This window comes from Nerophis ophidion, linkage group LG12 (genome assembly GCF_033978795.1).
Source record: "Nerophis ophidion isolate RoL-2023_Sa linkage group LG12, RoL_Noph_v1.0, whole genome shotgun sequence".
NCBI lineage: Eukaryota > Metazoa > Chordata > Actinopteri > Syngnathiformes > Syngnathidae > Nerophis > Nerophis ophidion.
The window spans coordinates 4,166,917-4,182,368 of record NC_084622.1 but is presented as its reverse complement, the minus strand read 5'-3'; the positions used below and the strand labels follow the sequence as shown (position 1 = coordinate 4,182,368).

The 15,452-nt window shown below is 40.4% G+C and overlaps 2 protein-coding genes across 2 annotated transcripts in view; one reads left to right on the top strand and one right to left on the bottom strand.

Moving 5' to 3' along the window:
- Positions 1 to 543, bottom strand: part of LOC133563738 (protein kinase C-binding protein NELL2-like) — a 142,336-nt gene extending 141,793 nt beyond the window's left edge. The window contains exon 1 of the mRNA XM_061918036.1: positions 447 to 543. Within this exon, the coding sequence (XP_061774020.1) occupies positions 447 to 543 (97 nt within the window). The remainder of the gene's footprint in view (positions 1 to 446) is intronic.
- Positions 544 to 9,921: 9,378 nt separating this feature from the next.
- The window catches only part of LOC133562902 (protein kinase C-binding protein NELL2-like), a 382,068-nt gene continuing 376,537 nt past the window's right edge, over positions 9,922 to 15,452 (top strand). Inside the window, exon 1 of the mRNA XM_061916727.1 lies at positions 9,922 to 9,998. Coding sequence (XP_061772711.1) covers positions 9,960 to 9,998 — 39 coding nt within the window. The 5' untranslated portion in view covers positions 9,922 to 9,959. The remainder of the gene's footprint in view (positions 9,999 to 15,452) is intronic.

The following is a 15,452-nucleotide window of genomic DNA, read 5'->3' as shown; positions in this document are numbered from 1 at the left end:
ACCCTCATGCTTCACTGTAGGAGTGGTGTTCTTGGGATGATACTCATCTTCTTTTTCGGTCCAAACCGACGAGTGGAGTTTATACCAAAAAGTTATATTTTTGGTCTCATTTGACCACATGACTTTCCTCCCATGACTCCTGTTGATCATGCAGATGGCCATTGATAAACTTCAGACTGTGCCTGGACATGAGCTGACTTAAGCAGCTTTATGATTTTAAAGCACTACGCCGGAGTGTTCAACTGATAGTCACCTTGGAAACAGTGGTCCCAGCTCTCTTCAGCTCATGCCGTGTAGTTCTGGGCTGATTCCTCACTCTTCTCTCATGAGTGATGCCCCACGGGGAGAGATACTTTTATGGAAAACCCAGTCCGAGGTAGGTTAGCAGTCATGTTTAGCCTCTTCCATGTTCTAACAATTTGTGACACAGTTGATCTATTTCTCACCAAGCTGCTTCCAGATTGTCCATAGCCTTTTACAGCTTTGGTGGAGCTCTGCAATTTTGTCTCTGGCCTCTTTTGACAGCTCTTTGGTCTTGCCCATGGTAGCCAGTTGGACCTTGACTGACTGTGGGCTGCACAGGTGACCTTTAATAAGCTCAAAGGGGTGGTGGGTGGGTGTTTAGTTATGGGGTTAAGGTGGACTTTCTTTTTAAGGTAGACTGACAGCTCTATGAGAGTCATAATTCTTGCTGATTCTCATGTGTACAAATACTTATAAACCCCAGTATAATACAATAATTATAAAAAAATAAATAACATGTGACATCCGGATTTTTCTTTTTAGATAAGTCTCTAACAGCGGAAATACATCTATGATGAACATTTCAGATCTCTCCCTAATTCCTAAGTGGAGAGAACTTGCAAAATTGTAGGGTGTGCAATTACTTGTGGACCTCACTGTGCAAACAGTATATAGTATATATTATTTATATATATATATATACTATAATATATATTAAATATATATATATATATAATATCTATATAAGTATATATATAATGTATGTATATATATGTATGTATGTATGTATGTATGTATGTATTATGTTATATATTTATATATATATATATATATATATATATACATACATATGATTATATATATAGTATATATATATATATATATATATATATATATATATATATATATAAATATATATATATATATATATATTAGGGCTGTGAATCTTTGGGTGTCCCACGATTCGATTCAATATCGATTCTTGGGGTCACGATTCGATAATTTATCGATTTTTTCGATTCGATTCTCAATTCAGAAATTATATTTTTACGATTCAAAATGATTCTGTATTCATTCAATACATAGGATTTCAGCAGGATCTACCCGAGTCTGCTGACATGCTAGCAGAGTAGTAGATTTAAAAAAAAAAAAAAGCTTTTATAATTGTAAAGGACAATGTTTTATCAATTGATTGCAATAATGTACATTTGTTTTACTATTAAATGAACCAAAAATATGATTTATTTTATCTTTGTGAAAATATTGGACACAGTGTGTTGTGAAGTTTATGAGAAGCGATGCAAGTGTAAGCCACTGTGACACTATTGTTCTTTTTTATTATTTTTATAAATGTGTAATGATAATGTCAATGAGGGATTTTTAATCACTGCTATGCTGAAATTATAATTAATATTGATACTGTTGTTGATAATATTCATTTTTGTTCCACTACTTTTGGTTTGTTCTGTGTCGTGTTTGTGTCTCTTCTCAATTGCTCTGTCTATTGCAGTTCTGAGTGTTGTTGGGTCAGGTTTGGTTTTGGAATTGGATTGTATTGTTATGGTATTGCTTTGTAGTGGTTTGTTGGATTGATTAAAAAAATAATAATAAAATAAAAAAATAAATAAATCGATTAAAAAAAAAAGAGAATCGATTCTGAATCGCCAAAAGTAAACGATATATATATTTTGGGATTATTGTTATTTTGATATGTCATTTCTAATCCATTTTCTACCGATTGTTACTCTTTGTGTCTCTTATCCTAGCCGCTCAGGCAAATCTTATTGGCTAAAAATTAATGTTCCCATCTTGGAGAGCTTTAGTTTGTAGTTTTCTGAGCTCTTTATAGCGTACTTCCTGTTTATAGCTTCTTGTCTCCTCCTCTGCATGAGCGAGTTTCCTTTTGTGTCATAGATTGTTGTTTTTTTGTTATTTGATCCGTCTAGAATGTTGCTATTGCTTTTTTCCTCCCTATGGAGTGATTTTCCGTTTATTGTTTTTTGCCCTGTGCTACGTTTCTTTTGTTACTCTAGTGTATCAAGTATAGAGTTTGTAGCCATTTTCTTTAAATCACTCTGTCTTAAGAGAGTTTTGAGAAATTGCTGAAATAAAGCCTGTGTCAATCGTCCCTCATCTGCACCTGAGTCCTCATTCCCGCTCGAATGCAGCTGAGATAGACTCCAGCGACCCCAAAAGGGACAAGCGGTAGAAAATGGATGTGTATACACATATATATATATATATATATATATATATATATATATATATATATACTTATATACTTATATACAGGTGTGTATGTGTGTGTATGTATGTGTGTGTATATGTATATATATATATTTATATTACAGCCCAGCCCCCTGCCCAAAACTCTATGTTATTGTTAATAATTCATTATATTTATCTTTGGGGAAACACTGATCATCTTAATGATTTATCACAATAAATATATATAGTAACAGATAAATGTCATTCCGTCGTACATTTTATTTCTTTCTACAGAAGGTTTTTTGCAGAGAATAAATGATGAAAAAAAACTTAATTGAACGGTTTAAAAGAGGAGAAAAAAGCACAATTTAATTTTGAAAAATAGTTTATCTTCAATTAAATAAATGATAAATGGGTTGTACTTGTATAGCGCTTTTCTACCTTCAAGGTACTCAAAGCGCTTTGACACTACTTCCACATTTACCCATTCACACACACATTCACACACTGATGGAGGGAGCTGCCATGCAAGGCGCCAACCAGCACCCATCAGGAGCAAGGGTGAAGTGTCTTGCTCAGGACACAACGGACGTGACGAGGTTGGTTCTAGGTGGGATTTGAACCAGTGACCCTCGGGTTGCGCACGGCCACTCTCCCACTGCGCCATTTCTACTCTTAAAAATTCAAAATTCCACCAAAAAAAGAAGAATAGAAAAACTAGCTAATTCTAATCGTTTTGAAAAAAAATTTAAAAATAATTTATGGAACATCATTAGTAATTTTTATTGATTAAGATTATTTTTAGAATTTTGATGACATGTTTTAAATAGGTTTAAATCCAATCTGCACTTTGTTAGAATATATAACAAATTGGACCAAGCTATAATTCTAACAAAGACAAATCATTATTTCTTCCAGATTTTCCAGAACAACATTTTTTAAAGAAATTCAAAAGACTTTGAAATAAGATTCAAATTTTAATTTGACAGATTTTTTAGATTTGCCAGAATAATTGTTTTGAATTGTATTCATAATAAGTTTGAAGAAATATTTCACAAATATTAATCGTCGAAGAAACAGAAGCTAAAATGAAGAATTAAATTAAAATGTATTTATTATTCTTTACAATAAAAAACTGAATTTACTTGAAAATGTATTTAAATTGTCAGGAAAGAAGAAGAAGGAATGTGTTTAAAAATCCTAAAATCATTTTAAGGTTGTATTTCTTTCTCTAAAATTGACTTTGTAAAAGTTATAAGAAGTAAAGTAAAAAAAATTAAACAAGTAAAGACCAAGTCTTTAAAATATTTTCTTGGATTTTCAAATTCTATTAGAGTTTTGTCTCTCTTAGAATTAAAAATGTCTAGCAAAGCGAGACCAGCTTGCTGCTAAATAAATACAATTTCAAAAATAGAGGCAGCTCACTGGTAAGTGCTGCCATTTGAGCTATTTTTAGAACAGGCCAGCGGGCGACTCATCTTGTCTTTCCGGGCTACCTGGTGCCCGTGGGCACCGCGTTGGTGACCCCTGCTGTAGAGGGTCCGCCCTGAGATCGGTAGGTCGTGAGTTCAAACCCCGGCCGAGTCATACCAAAGACTATAAAATTGGGATCCATTACCTCCCTGTCCTTTGTCACCGATTCTGTTCATAACTTTTATGGACAGAATTTCTAGGCGCAGTCAAGGCGTTGAGGGGTTCCGGTTTGGTGGCTGCAGGATTAGGTCTCTGCTTTTTGCAGATGATGTGGTCCTGATGGCTTCATCTGACCGGGATCATCAGCTCTCGCTGGATCGGTTCGCAGCCGAGTGTGAAGCGACCGGAATGAGAATCAGCACCTCCAAGTCCGAGTCCATGGTTCTCGCCCGGAAAAGGGTGGAATGCCATCTCCGGGTTGGGGAGGAGACCCTGCACCAAGTGGAGGAGTTCAAGTACCTAGGAGTCTTGTTCACGAGTGAGGGAAGAGTGGATCGTGAGATCGACAGGCGGATCGGTGCGGCGTCTTCAGTAATGCGGACGTTGTACCGATCCGTTGTGGTGAAGAAGGAGCTGAGCCGGAAGGCAAAGCTCTCAATTTACCGGTCGATCTACGTACCCATCCTTACCTATGGTCATGAGCTTAGGGTCATGACCGAAAGGATAAGATCACGGGTACAAGCGGCCGAAATGAGTTTCCTCCGCCGTGTGGCGGGGCTCTCCCTTAAAGATAGGGTGAGATGCTCTGCCGTCCGGGAGGAACTCAAAGTAAAGCCGCTGCTCCTTCACATCGAGAGGAGCCAGATGAGGTGGTTCGGGCATCTGGTCAGGATGCCACCCGAACGCCTCCCTAGGGAGGTGTTTAGGGCACGTCCAACCGGTAGGATGCCACGGGGAAGACCCAGGACACGTTGGGAAGACTATGTCTCCCGGCTGGCCTGGGAACGCCTCCGGATCCCCCGGGAAGAGCTAGACGAAGTGGCTGGGGAGAGGGAAGTCTGGGTTTCCCTGCTTAGGCTGTTGCCCCCGCGACCCGACCTCGGATAAGCGGAAGATGATGGATGGATGGATGGATAACTCCCTGTTTAGCACTCAGCATCAAGGGTTGGAATTGAGGGTTAAATCACCAAAAATGATTCCCGAGCGTGGCCACTGCTGCTGCACACTGCTCCCCTCACCTCCCAGGGGGTGATCAAGGGTGATGGGTCAAATCCAGAGAATAATTTCGCCACACCTAGTGTGTGTGTGACAATCATTGGTACTTTAACTTTTTTAACTTTAATGTATGTGTATGCATTTGTATGTAAATGCATATGCATTTACATATGTATGGCGCGACCCCGAAAGGGAATAAGCGGTAGAAAATGGATGGATGGATGGATACATGTAAATATGTTTGTATATACATGTGTATATGTGTATATATATATATATATATATATGTATATATATATACAGTATATATATATATATATATATATATATATATATATATATATATATATATATATATGTATATAATAAAGTTGACGAAGGGGTAGATCTTGCTTTGGCTTTGGCGACCTCTGATTAATTATGTCCCATATTGTTAATTCGCCTGTGAACTGTAGATGAGGACAGATTCACCACGTTCAGGACATCTTCCTTGTCCGGACACACCTCCTCCACAAAAACTTTCACTTCTCAACAAACTTCTCATCAATGAATGCCTTTCCCCAACTTGCCATCAGTCCAGCTTGCTTGAAGCTGGCCTGGACAGATGACAGGTTCTTCTGTTTTTGGTGTGGCGTTGCACTCTGCTAGGCAGCAAAAGATTACCATAGCCACCTTGTCTTTTCCTCATTTTGCCCAGCAAGCACGCCTATTGCATTACGAGTTTCACAGTGCCAGCCATGGTAAATTCTTTGAACACCGCCGCTGTCTTTTTGACGATGAGGCAAACGGCCTTTTCCTTGCACCAAGCAAAAACAAGTCATCCGTCCACTGCTGTTTAAAAACTCTGCACTCTTAATCAATAATCAGTTCCACCGACATTTTCCACATTTTCTCCCTCGTGCACTTATTGACTGTAAAACGTCACAGCGGGAGCTTGCTTGCGCTGCAGTTGGTGACGTCACTTTGTCTTTGGGAAAATGTAATTTCCATATTTAGAATGATAGTTGGGGGACCCATGCTCTACGTCAGGGGTCCCCATTACGTCGATCGCGAGCTACCAGTCGACCGCGGGGGGTGTGTCAGTCGATCTCCAGCCAGGCTTTAAAAAAAAATATACCTAAAAATTAGTGATCATCAATCTTCACCAAGACGTCACTTAAATGACATTCACGGTACCGGAGGGTCTTGTGAAATGACGCTGGCTGCTGCAAGATCATTATTATGAAAATATGACCGAGAGGAAGGCGAGAAACACTTTTTATTTCAACAGACTCTCGCGCCGTACCTTCCGTCAAAACTCTAAAGGCCGACTGCACATTTCCTATCTTCACAATAAAAGCCCTGCTTCATGCTGCCTGCGCTAACTAAATACAGAGTCTTGGAAAACTGGCGTGCACAAGCGATCCCTCAGAAAGCTGGCGTGCACATCACTTGTGCGCGCCAGCTTTCCGAGACTCTTATTTTGTTGAAACATTAATGAGTGGTAATGGAGGACAAACACGTTAGGTTACCTTGCCTATATGCTGATTATAAGAAAACTGATCAAAACTAAAGCTCGTCTGTAGCTGACTGTCTTTATGTTAAGATGTGTTGCAAAGCCTGGTTTCTATTTTTTTTACAGAGCTGTCCTTACTCAGGCAGTTGATTTAAAGGCCTACTGAAATGAGATTTTCTTATTTAAATGGGGATAGCAGGTCCATTCTATGTGTCATACTTGATAATGTCGCGATATTGCCATATTTTTGCTGAAAGGATTTAGTAGAGAATATCGACGATAAAGTTTGGTCGCTAATAAAAAGTTTGCCTTTACCGGAAGTCGCAGACGATGACGTCACCCGTGTGAGGGCTCCTCATGTCCTCACATTGTTTAAAATGGGAGCCTACAACAAAAAGAGCTATTCGGACCGAGAAAACGACAATTTCCCCATTAAATTGAGCGGCGATGAAAGATTCGTGGTTGAGGATATTGATAGCAAAGGACTAGAAAAAATAAACATAAAAAATAAGACACATTTACTAGGATAATTCTTGGAAATCCCTTATCTTTCTGTTGTGTTGCTAGTGTTTTAGTGAGATTAAATAGTACCTGATAGTCGGAGGGGTGTGTCCACGGGTGTCTTGATCCCAGTCTCTAAGGGAATTAGTCACGGCAGCAGCAGCACGACAGAAGTTCCGCTGATCTCCGGTAAGAGGCGACTTTTTACCACAATTTTCTCGCCGAAACCTGCTGGTTGACAATTGGTCGGGATCCATGTTCGCTTGACCGCTCTGATCCATGTTAAAGCTTCACCTCCGGGAATTTTAAACAAGGAAACACAGTGTGTTTGTGTGGCTAAAGGCTACAGCTTCCCACCTCCATCTTTCTACTTTGACTTCTCCATTATTAATCGAACAAATTGCAAAAGATTCAGCAACACAGATGTCCAGAATACTGTTTAATTGCGCGATGAAAAGAGACGACTTTTAGCCGCAAATGGTGCTGCGCTAATATTTCCTGACAGTCCGTGACGGCACTCGCACGTGTCATCATTCCGGGACGGAAATTAAAAATTGCACTTTTAGTAAACTAAACCGGCCGTATTGGCATGTGTTGCAATGTTAATATTTCATCATTGATATATAAACTATCAGACTGCGTGGTCGGTAGTAGTGGGTTTCAGTAGGCCTTTAATAAATAATGTACAAAGTGAGTGGGATCTTTCCTCGGTGATGTCATTAAAAAGTGTCTGTTTAAGGGCCTTGAATTGGACTTTTGTGTTCCCTAAAGTTGTGAACAGTATCTATGTCGTCTATCTAAACCAGGCCAAGGCAATTATTTTGACTCAGGGACCAAATTTTGAGAAAAAAATATGTCTGGGTTGGCTGGTATATCTATTTTTAGGAAAACTAATACAAAACCTCACAATAAAGTCTGATTGAATGCTAAAAATGTTATGACAGACTGCCTTAAAAACGGAATGGAATATTTATTTTTTCTATGAACGATAAAACTCTGAATATTGAGAACATATGAACGTCACACCCCCCATCTCAATCGACATATTTTACAATCAAGCCAAATGAAACAAAAATGCAACAAACACAGCGAAATATGAACGTGAAGGGTAAAAAAACACAAAACATCTAAAATCTGATATATGTGATACATCACTAAGCTTTGTTGTAAAAATCTCCTTCCACGTCTGTCTCTGACACCCACATTTCAGGCTGGCCGCTCTGGAAACACTCTGTGGAAATGTCTTCGTAACTAGTAGGAATGTACGGTATACGGGTATTAGTATAGTACCGCGATACTAATGAATTATATTCGTTACCATACCCCCTCTGAAAAGTACAGGTCCGCAACAACCTAAGATTTTTTTGTTAAAATAAAGCCAATAATGCAAATTTTTCTGGTCTCCTTTGTTTAGAAATATATCAAAATTACCGAAAAGTATCAAAATGATATTGGTATCATGACAACACTAGTCACTAAAATATCATGCAAAAGCGCAGATTCCAACCATTGACATAGGTTGTATAGTTCAAGACTTATGGTCATTTGAAAACATCACTGCACATCATAATGCCAGCTAGACTTTCCATATTAAAGATCTAAAAAAAATATTTGGGAATGTCCGGCGGGCCAGATTGAAAAGCTTAAAGGGGAACATTATCACAATTTCAAAAGGGTTAAAAACAATAAAAATCAGTTCCCAGTGGCTTGTTTTATTTTTCGAAGTTTTTTTCAACATTTTACACCTCCCGGAATACCCCTAAAAAAAGCTTTAAAGTCCTTGATTTTAGCTATTTGCTATGCGACTGTCCATTTCCCTGTGACGTCATACAGTGCTGCCAATACAAACAACATGGCGGTTACCACAGCAAGATATAGCGACATTAGCTCGGATTCAGACTCGGATTTCAGCGGCTTAAGCGATTCAACAGATTACGCATGTATTGAAACAGACGGTCGGAGTATGGAGGCAGATAGCGAAAACGAAATTGAAGAAGAAATTGAAGCTATTGAGCGAATAGCTATTGACGCTATTCGGCCATAGCATGGGTGTACCTAATGAAGTGGCCCATAGCATGGCTGCCTTATTAGCATCGCCGGTAAAATGTGCGGACCAAACGATCAGGACTTTCGCATCTTGTGACACTGGAGCAACTTAAATCCGTCGATTAGTAAGTGTTTGTTTCTCATTAAATGTGGGTATCTAGTTTCAAATGTACATACAGCTAGCGTAAATAGCATGTTAGCATCGATTAGCGTAGCATTTTAGCAGCGATTAGCTGGCAGTCATGCCGTGACCAAATATGTCTGATTAGCACATAAGTCAATAACATCAACAAAACTCACCTTTGTGATTTCGTTGACTTAATCGTTGCAAATGCATCTGCAGGTTATCCATACATCTCTGGGCCATGTCTGTCTTAGCATCGCCGGTCAAATGTGCAGACACTCTGGCAAATTCAATGGGGGTCTGGCGGCAGGCCTCCCTGTTAGTGTTGTTACACCCTCCGACAACACACCAACGAGGCATGATGTCTCCAAGGTTCCAAAAAATAGTCGAAAAAACGGAAAATAACAGAGCTGAGACCTGGTGTTTGCAATGTGAAAATGAAAATGGCTGGTGTATTATACCTCGGTGACGTCACGTTCTGACGTCATCGCCTCCAGAGCGATAAACAGAAAGGCGTTTAATTTGCCAAAATTCACCCATTTAGAGTTCGGAAATCGGTTAAAAAAATACATGGTCTTTTTTCTGCAACATCAAGGTATATATTGACGCTTGCATAGGTTTGGTGATAATGTTCCCCTTTAACCCATGACTATTGTCTCTCATTGTACAGCATGCCCGACTTGCAACGATTTCCACGGACTGGTGCAGAAAATCATGGAGCTGCAAGACATCCTTGCTAAAACCTCCAGTAAGGTAATGCACAGTAAGCTCGGTAAGGCAGCTTGTTTTTGCTTCCAACAGTGATTACTATTCTCAAATGCTCCCTCTGTGGCAACAGCTGCGGCCGGAGGCATTATTCTCTCATTATTTATTCATTCATTGTGAATATCTTCATTTATTTTATTGTCTTTTGTATTTATTTACATTATAAATAACATTTAAGTAACTAGTGGTACATGGAGAAGGGGTCGGAATAAATAAGAGCTGCTTCTTCCTACTCTTTTTCGACCATGTTGGATAGTGCAGGTGTAACTATGTAATGTTCCTTTAGTAAATTTGTTAAAGGGGAACTTCCCTTTTGCCTATTAACAAAAGACATGATGACGGATGGATTTTTGTTTTTATGGATTCTAAATATTAAATAAATGCTATCTTATAGGAGTGAAACGGTACACAAAAATTTCAGTTCGGCACATACGTCGGTTTAGAGGTCACGATTCGGTTCATTTTTGGAACAGTAAGAAAACAACAAAATATAAATTTTTGGGGTTATTTATTTACCAAATTTGTAAACATTTGCTTTATCTTTTTAATATTTGGAACACTATGATAATTCTGCCCACGTTATTTAACATTAAACTGCCTCAAATTGTTGCTCAGATTAAATTAAAATGACAAAACCTTTCTTCGACATATAAAAAGGGCAACATTAAACAGTTTCAAGTCAACTCATCATGCTTAATTTATCACAGCATTTGGGAAGCCTATAGTTGATTTTTATTATGTAAATGTTATATTTTTGTCAACATGTGATAGCAGGGACCCTGCCATTCAAAGCTTTTCTGTCCGTAAAACACACACACACACACACAAACACGCACACACACACACACACACACACACACACACACACACACACACACACACACACACACACACACACACACACACCGCAAATCGAGCTAACGTTATGTTAAAAGCTGATTAGCCTTCACCTCAAGCCAGAACTGCGAGCAAGCTGAGCTGCAATTTAAGTTTCTAGAAAGTCTTCTACATATAAAAAGTGCAACATTAAACAGTTTTAAGTCAACTCATCATGCTTAATTTATCACAGCATTTGGGAAGCCTGTACTTGATTTTTATTATGTAAATGTTATATTTTTATCAACATGTGATAGCAGGGACCCTGCCATTCAAAACTTTTCTGTTCGTAAAACACACACACACACACACACACACACACACACACACACACACACACACACACACACACACACACACACACACACACACACACACACTCACACACTCACACAAACACACACACACACTCTCTCACACACACACACACACACACACACCGCAAAATGAGCTAACGTTATGCTAAAAGCTAATTAGCCTTCACCTCAAGCCAGACCTGCGAGCGAGCTGAGCTGCAGTTTAAGTTTCTAGAAAGTCAACGAGCTCATAGTGATGTTGGTAGTAAATGGTAAATGATAAATGGGTTGTACTTGTATAGCGCTTTTCTACCTTCAAGGTACGCAAAGCGCTTTGACACTACTTCCACATTTACCCATTCACACACACATTCACACACTGATGGAGGGAGCTGCCATGCAAGGCGCTCACCAGAACCCTTCAGGAGCAAGGATGAAGTATCTTGCTCAGGACACAACGGACGTGACGAATTTGGTACTAGGTGGGGATTGAACCAGGGACCCTCGGGTTGCACACGGCCTCTTTCCCACTGCGCCACGGCGTTCCTAAGTAGTTGACTGGAAAGTGTTTATTATCATTTGGGGAGAGTACGCTGCCTTATGCTCACCTGCTTAACACCTATCTGCTCGACGCTGAAGCATTTACTACATGCGCTCTGACTATGCACTGCTGATTGGCTGTTACCGCTATATATGTAACCAATCAGATGGTTGTGTGGGTGGGACAATGCTGGGTGCTGAGACAGAGGCAGAAGAAGCAAAGCAGCTTGTTAATACTTTAGCTTAGATACTTGTTTGGTACACCCCCGTACCGAACCAAAACCCCCGTACCAAAACGGTTCAATATAAATACACGTACCATTACACCCCTACTATCTTATAATGAATCCTATGGAAACTGTTAAATTCTGCCGGTAGATGTAACCTATCCGTGCTACAAATCTATGCAATATATGTGGGGTGTTATGGGCTAGGAACAGAAGACTAGAGTTTCGACTCGGAGAAAGAAGGCAGAGCTTGAATGGCAGTTTGGTTGGCACCGTTTATTAGAGAATTAGTGCCCATAAGTTTTATATGAATTGCGCTTGACAATGTTGTGTTATTTGGGTCCTAAATGGTTCTTTCAACGTTCTGGGTTGCCTACCACTGCATTAGTGGAAAAGCGGCAAGTGAGTGAAAGCGACAGAGACATTGCCATGAAGACGAGGGTTTTCTTACGTGCCTGGCTGCAGTCACACTGCGACACCTGTCCGTCAGTAGTAACAGTCCCCTATAACCGAGACCAATTGAAATTGTTTTTTTTTTTTCATTGTTTAATTTGCATTGCCTCACACGATGAACACTACATATATGTCTATATGACACCGGATAACACTCCGGGAGCCGTCACTTTTTTGCGCTCGCTATCATGGTACTTTCCTGGCTAGTATCCGCCAACCGCCGTGTTGCTGTAGAGGGGGGAAGCGGAACGACACACATTGCGGAACACATTATTCTCCATGCGTCGGCTAATTACAAATATATTCCATGCTGAGGAGTATGCAACATTTTTTTTAGGAAATCTTTTCTTGCGGCTCAGCCTCAACTAGACTCTGCATCCAGTGGCCCCCTGATTTAGTGTTTCTGGGTTTTGTTTGAATCTCAGATCAGATAATAAAGTTCTTGGAGAAAGGATGGCAGTACAGTCCCATGTGCTGCAGTTGTGAAGTGAAGTGAATTATATTTATATAGCGCTTTTCTCTAGTGACTCAAAGCGCTTTACATAGTGAAACCCAATATCTAAGTTACATTTAAACCAGTGTGGGTGGCACTGGGAACAGGTGGGTAAAGTGTCTTCCCCAAGGACACAACGGCAGTGACTATTTAATCGAACCTGCAACCCTCAAGTTGCTGGCACGGCCGCTCTACCAACCGAGCTATCCCGCCTCCACACATATTACCAGTTACTGGTAATATGTGTAGAGGGTTGGCTAGAGAGCCTCCTACCAGCCCAGACAGAACAAATAGTGGGGTTCCTGGCTAGAATCTTCCAAGAACAATCCTTGGACTAGATGCTTTTTTTCCTCAGCTCGCCATCAAAAAGAGAAGCCTGGCCTTTGTAAGAACCAAGACCATCCTTATAAATCAATGTGTACACAAAATGTCTTCATTAAATAACACTAATTGCATCATAAAGTATTCAGAATAGGTTCTGAGTCTTTCTTCAATATTCCATCCATCCATTTTCTACCGCTTATTCCCTTTTGTGGTCGCGGGGGGCGCTGGCGCCTATCTCAGCTACAATCGGGCGGAAGGCGGGGTACACCCTGGACAAGTCGCCACCTCATCGCAGGGCCAACACAGATAGACAAAAAACATTCACACTCACATTCACACACTAGGGCCAATTTAGTGTTGCCAATCAACCTATCCCCAGGTGCATGTCTTTGGAAGTGGGAGGAAGCCGGAGTACCCGGAGGGAACCCACGCATTCACGGGAAGGACATGCTAACTCCACACAGAAAGATCCCGAGCCTGGATTTGAACCCAGGACTGCAGGACCTTTGTATTGTGAGGCAGACGCACTAACCCCTCTGCCACCGTGAAGCCCCCCTTTCTTTCTTCAATATTGTACAATATAAATCCATATACATGTCAGAATCACAATATGCAATAAAGTGCTAAAACAACAATTAGCAGCGTAAATATGACTTATACAATTCGGTCAGCGCACTAAATGTGCTTATTATCGAAACACATTTAAAAGTACATTCAATACACAATAGTTATCATTGGTTTAGGTCATAAAATGACGATTGAGAATATGCCACAAAGACTGTTGCAATGAAACAATCGAAGAAAGATGTGACGGGTTTCCAGCCGTCCTCGTGTGGGGTGCAGTGCCGATCGATACAGGACGAATCATAGCAGGTTTGATTCGTGTTTATTCTTTCAACAAACATCAGGTCTTGCCAGTCTGTCTGCCAATTTCTGGCTTGCAAGCTCTTCCTGGTCGTCGCGGCGCGCCTTTCGGTGTCCCGGGGCTGCGTCTGCTGCGGGGGCTCATCTTTCTCTCGGTCGATCTCGTCGCGCTCGTGGTCGTTGTTGTCGGGTTGTTCCTCTCCTACTTCTGCCACGATTGCTCCTCCCTCTCCCTTTTTATGCTGCAGCAGAAGATGTAATGATTGAGCGCGGGTGTGTTGTGTACGCACCTGACGCTGATGGCTGCAGTGTCGCTCCAGGCGTGCCGCGCCTCTCCGCTCTGCTGCATGCCCCGCCTCCTGGCCGCCATCTTGGTCAGGACAACCATTTGCCCTGTCCCGCTGTCGGCTCGTCGGCTCCGCCTCTCCACAAAAGATTAATGCTGGAGGTGCTATTTTTATAAATTTGGACTCACCATCTCTGCTTTTACAGTCACACACAGCTTAATGACAAAAAATCCAACGCTAGTATTCAGCTTTATAAAGTTAACAAATACGCATTTAGTTTAAAATCCCTTTAGCACAATATTTCGGGTGAAAACGTGAATAAAAACCTACCTCAAGCAGAAATACGATCAGTCTCCCCTCACATCCTGTCTACTGGCCACTTCCTGCTACCGTCTTATAAGCACAGCTAATTGGACCGTATCGGTCACGTGACTAGGATGCGTGCACAGCGCCCAAAGAGTAATAGAAAGCAAGACCATACCATTCACTTCCTGCTACTGGCATATAACCAGAGCTGATTGGACCGTGGCAGTCACTTGACTAGGAAGAGTGCAAAGAGTAAATAAAAAGAGCCTTATAGTCTCCGCAAAGGTATGGATTTGACACCTGTGTTACATAGAGCACCTAAAAAAAAACATACAAACACCTCCATTATGGTTTTAAATGCATTTTGTAAGTATATATGTCATGTAGTAACATTCATATTAACATTTAATAATTACGTACTTCTATCATTTTAAGCAAATGTGGCGCATTAATTAAAAAAATGCATCACATTTGCTATTTTTTCTTTGTCATCACTCTATGAAAGCAAACAAACTTAATAAAACATCACTTACTGTACAATGTCTGCTTTCAAATGGATATGTAAAGCTGATTGGACTGTGGTGGTCTTGTGACTAGGAAGAGCGCAAGAAGTAAATAAAAAGCAAGTGTCAGGGTTAGTTTGTGACGAACCCCAATATGCAGAGACGGAGGCAGGCATTGAACAGGAAAACATGATTTAATTAAGATTTTAGAATAAGAACAAACCAAAGGGGTACAACTAAAAGCGCGCACGAGGCGAATAACAGACTAAGAGA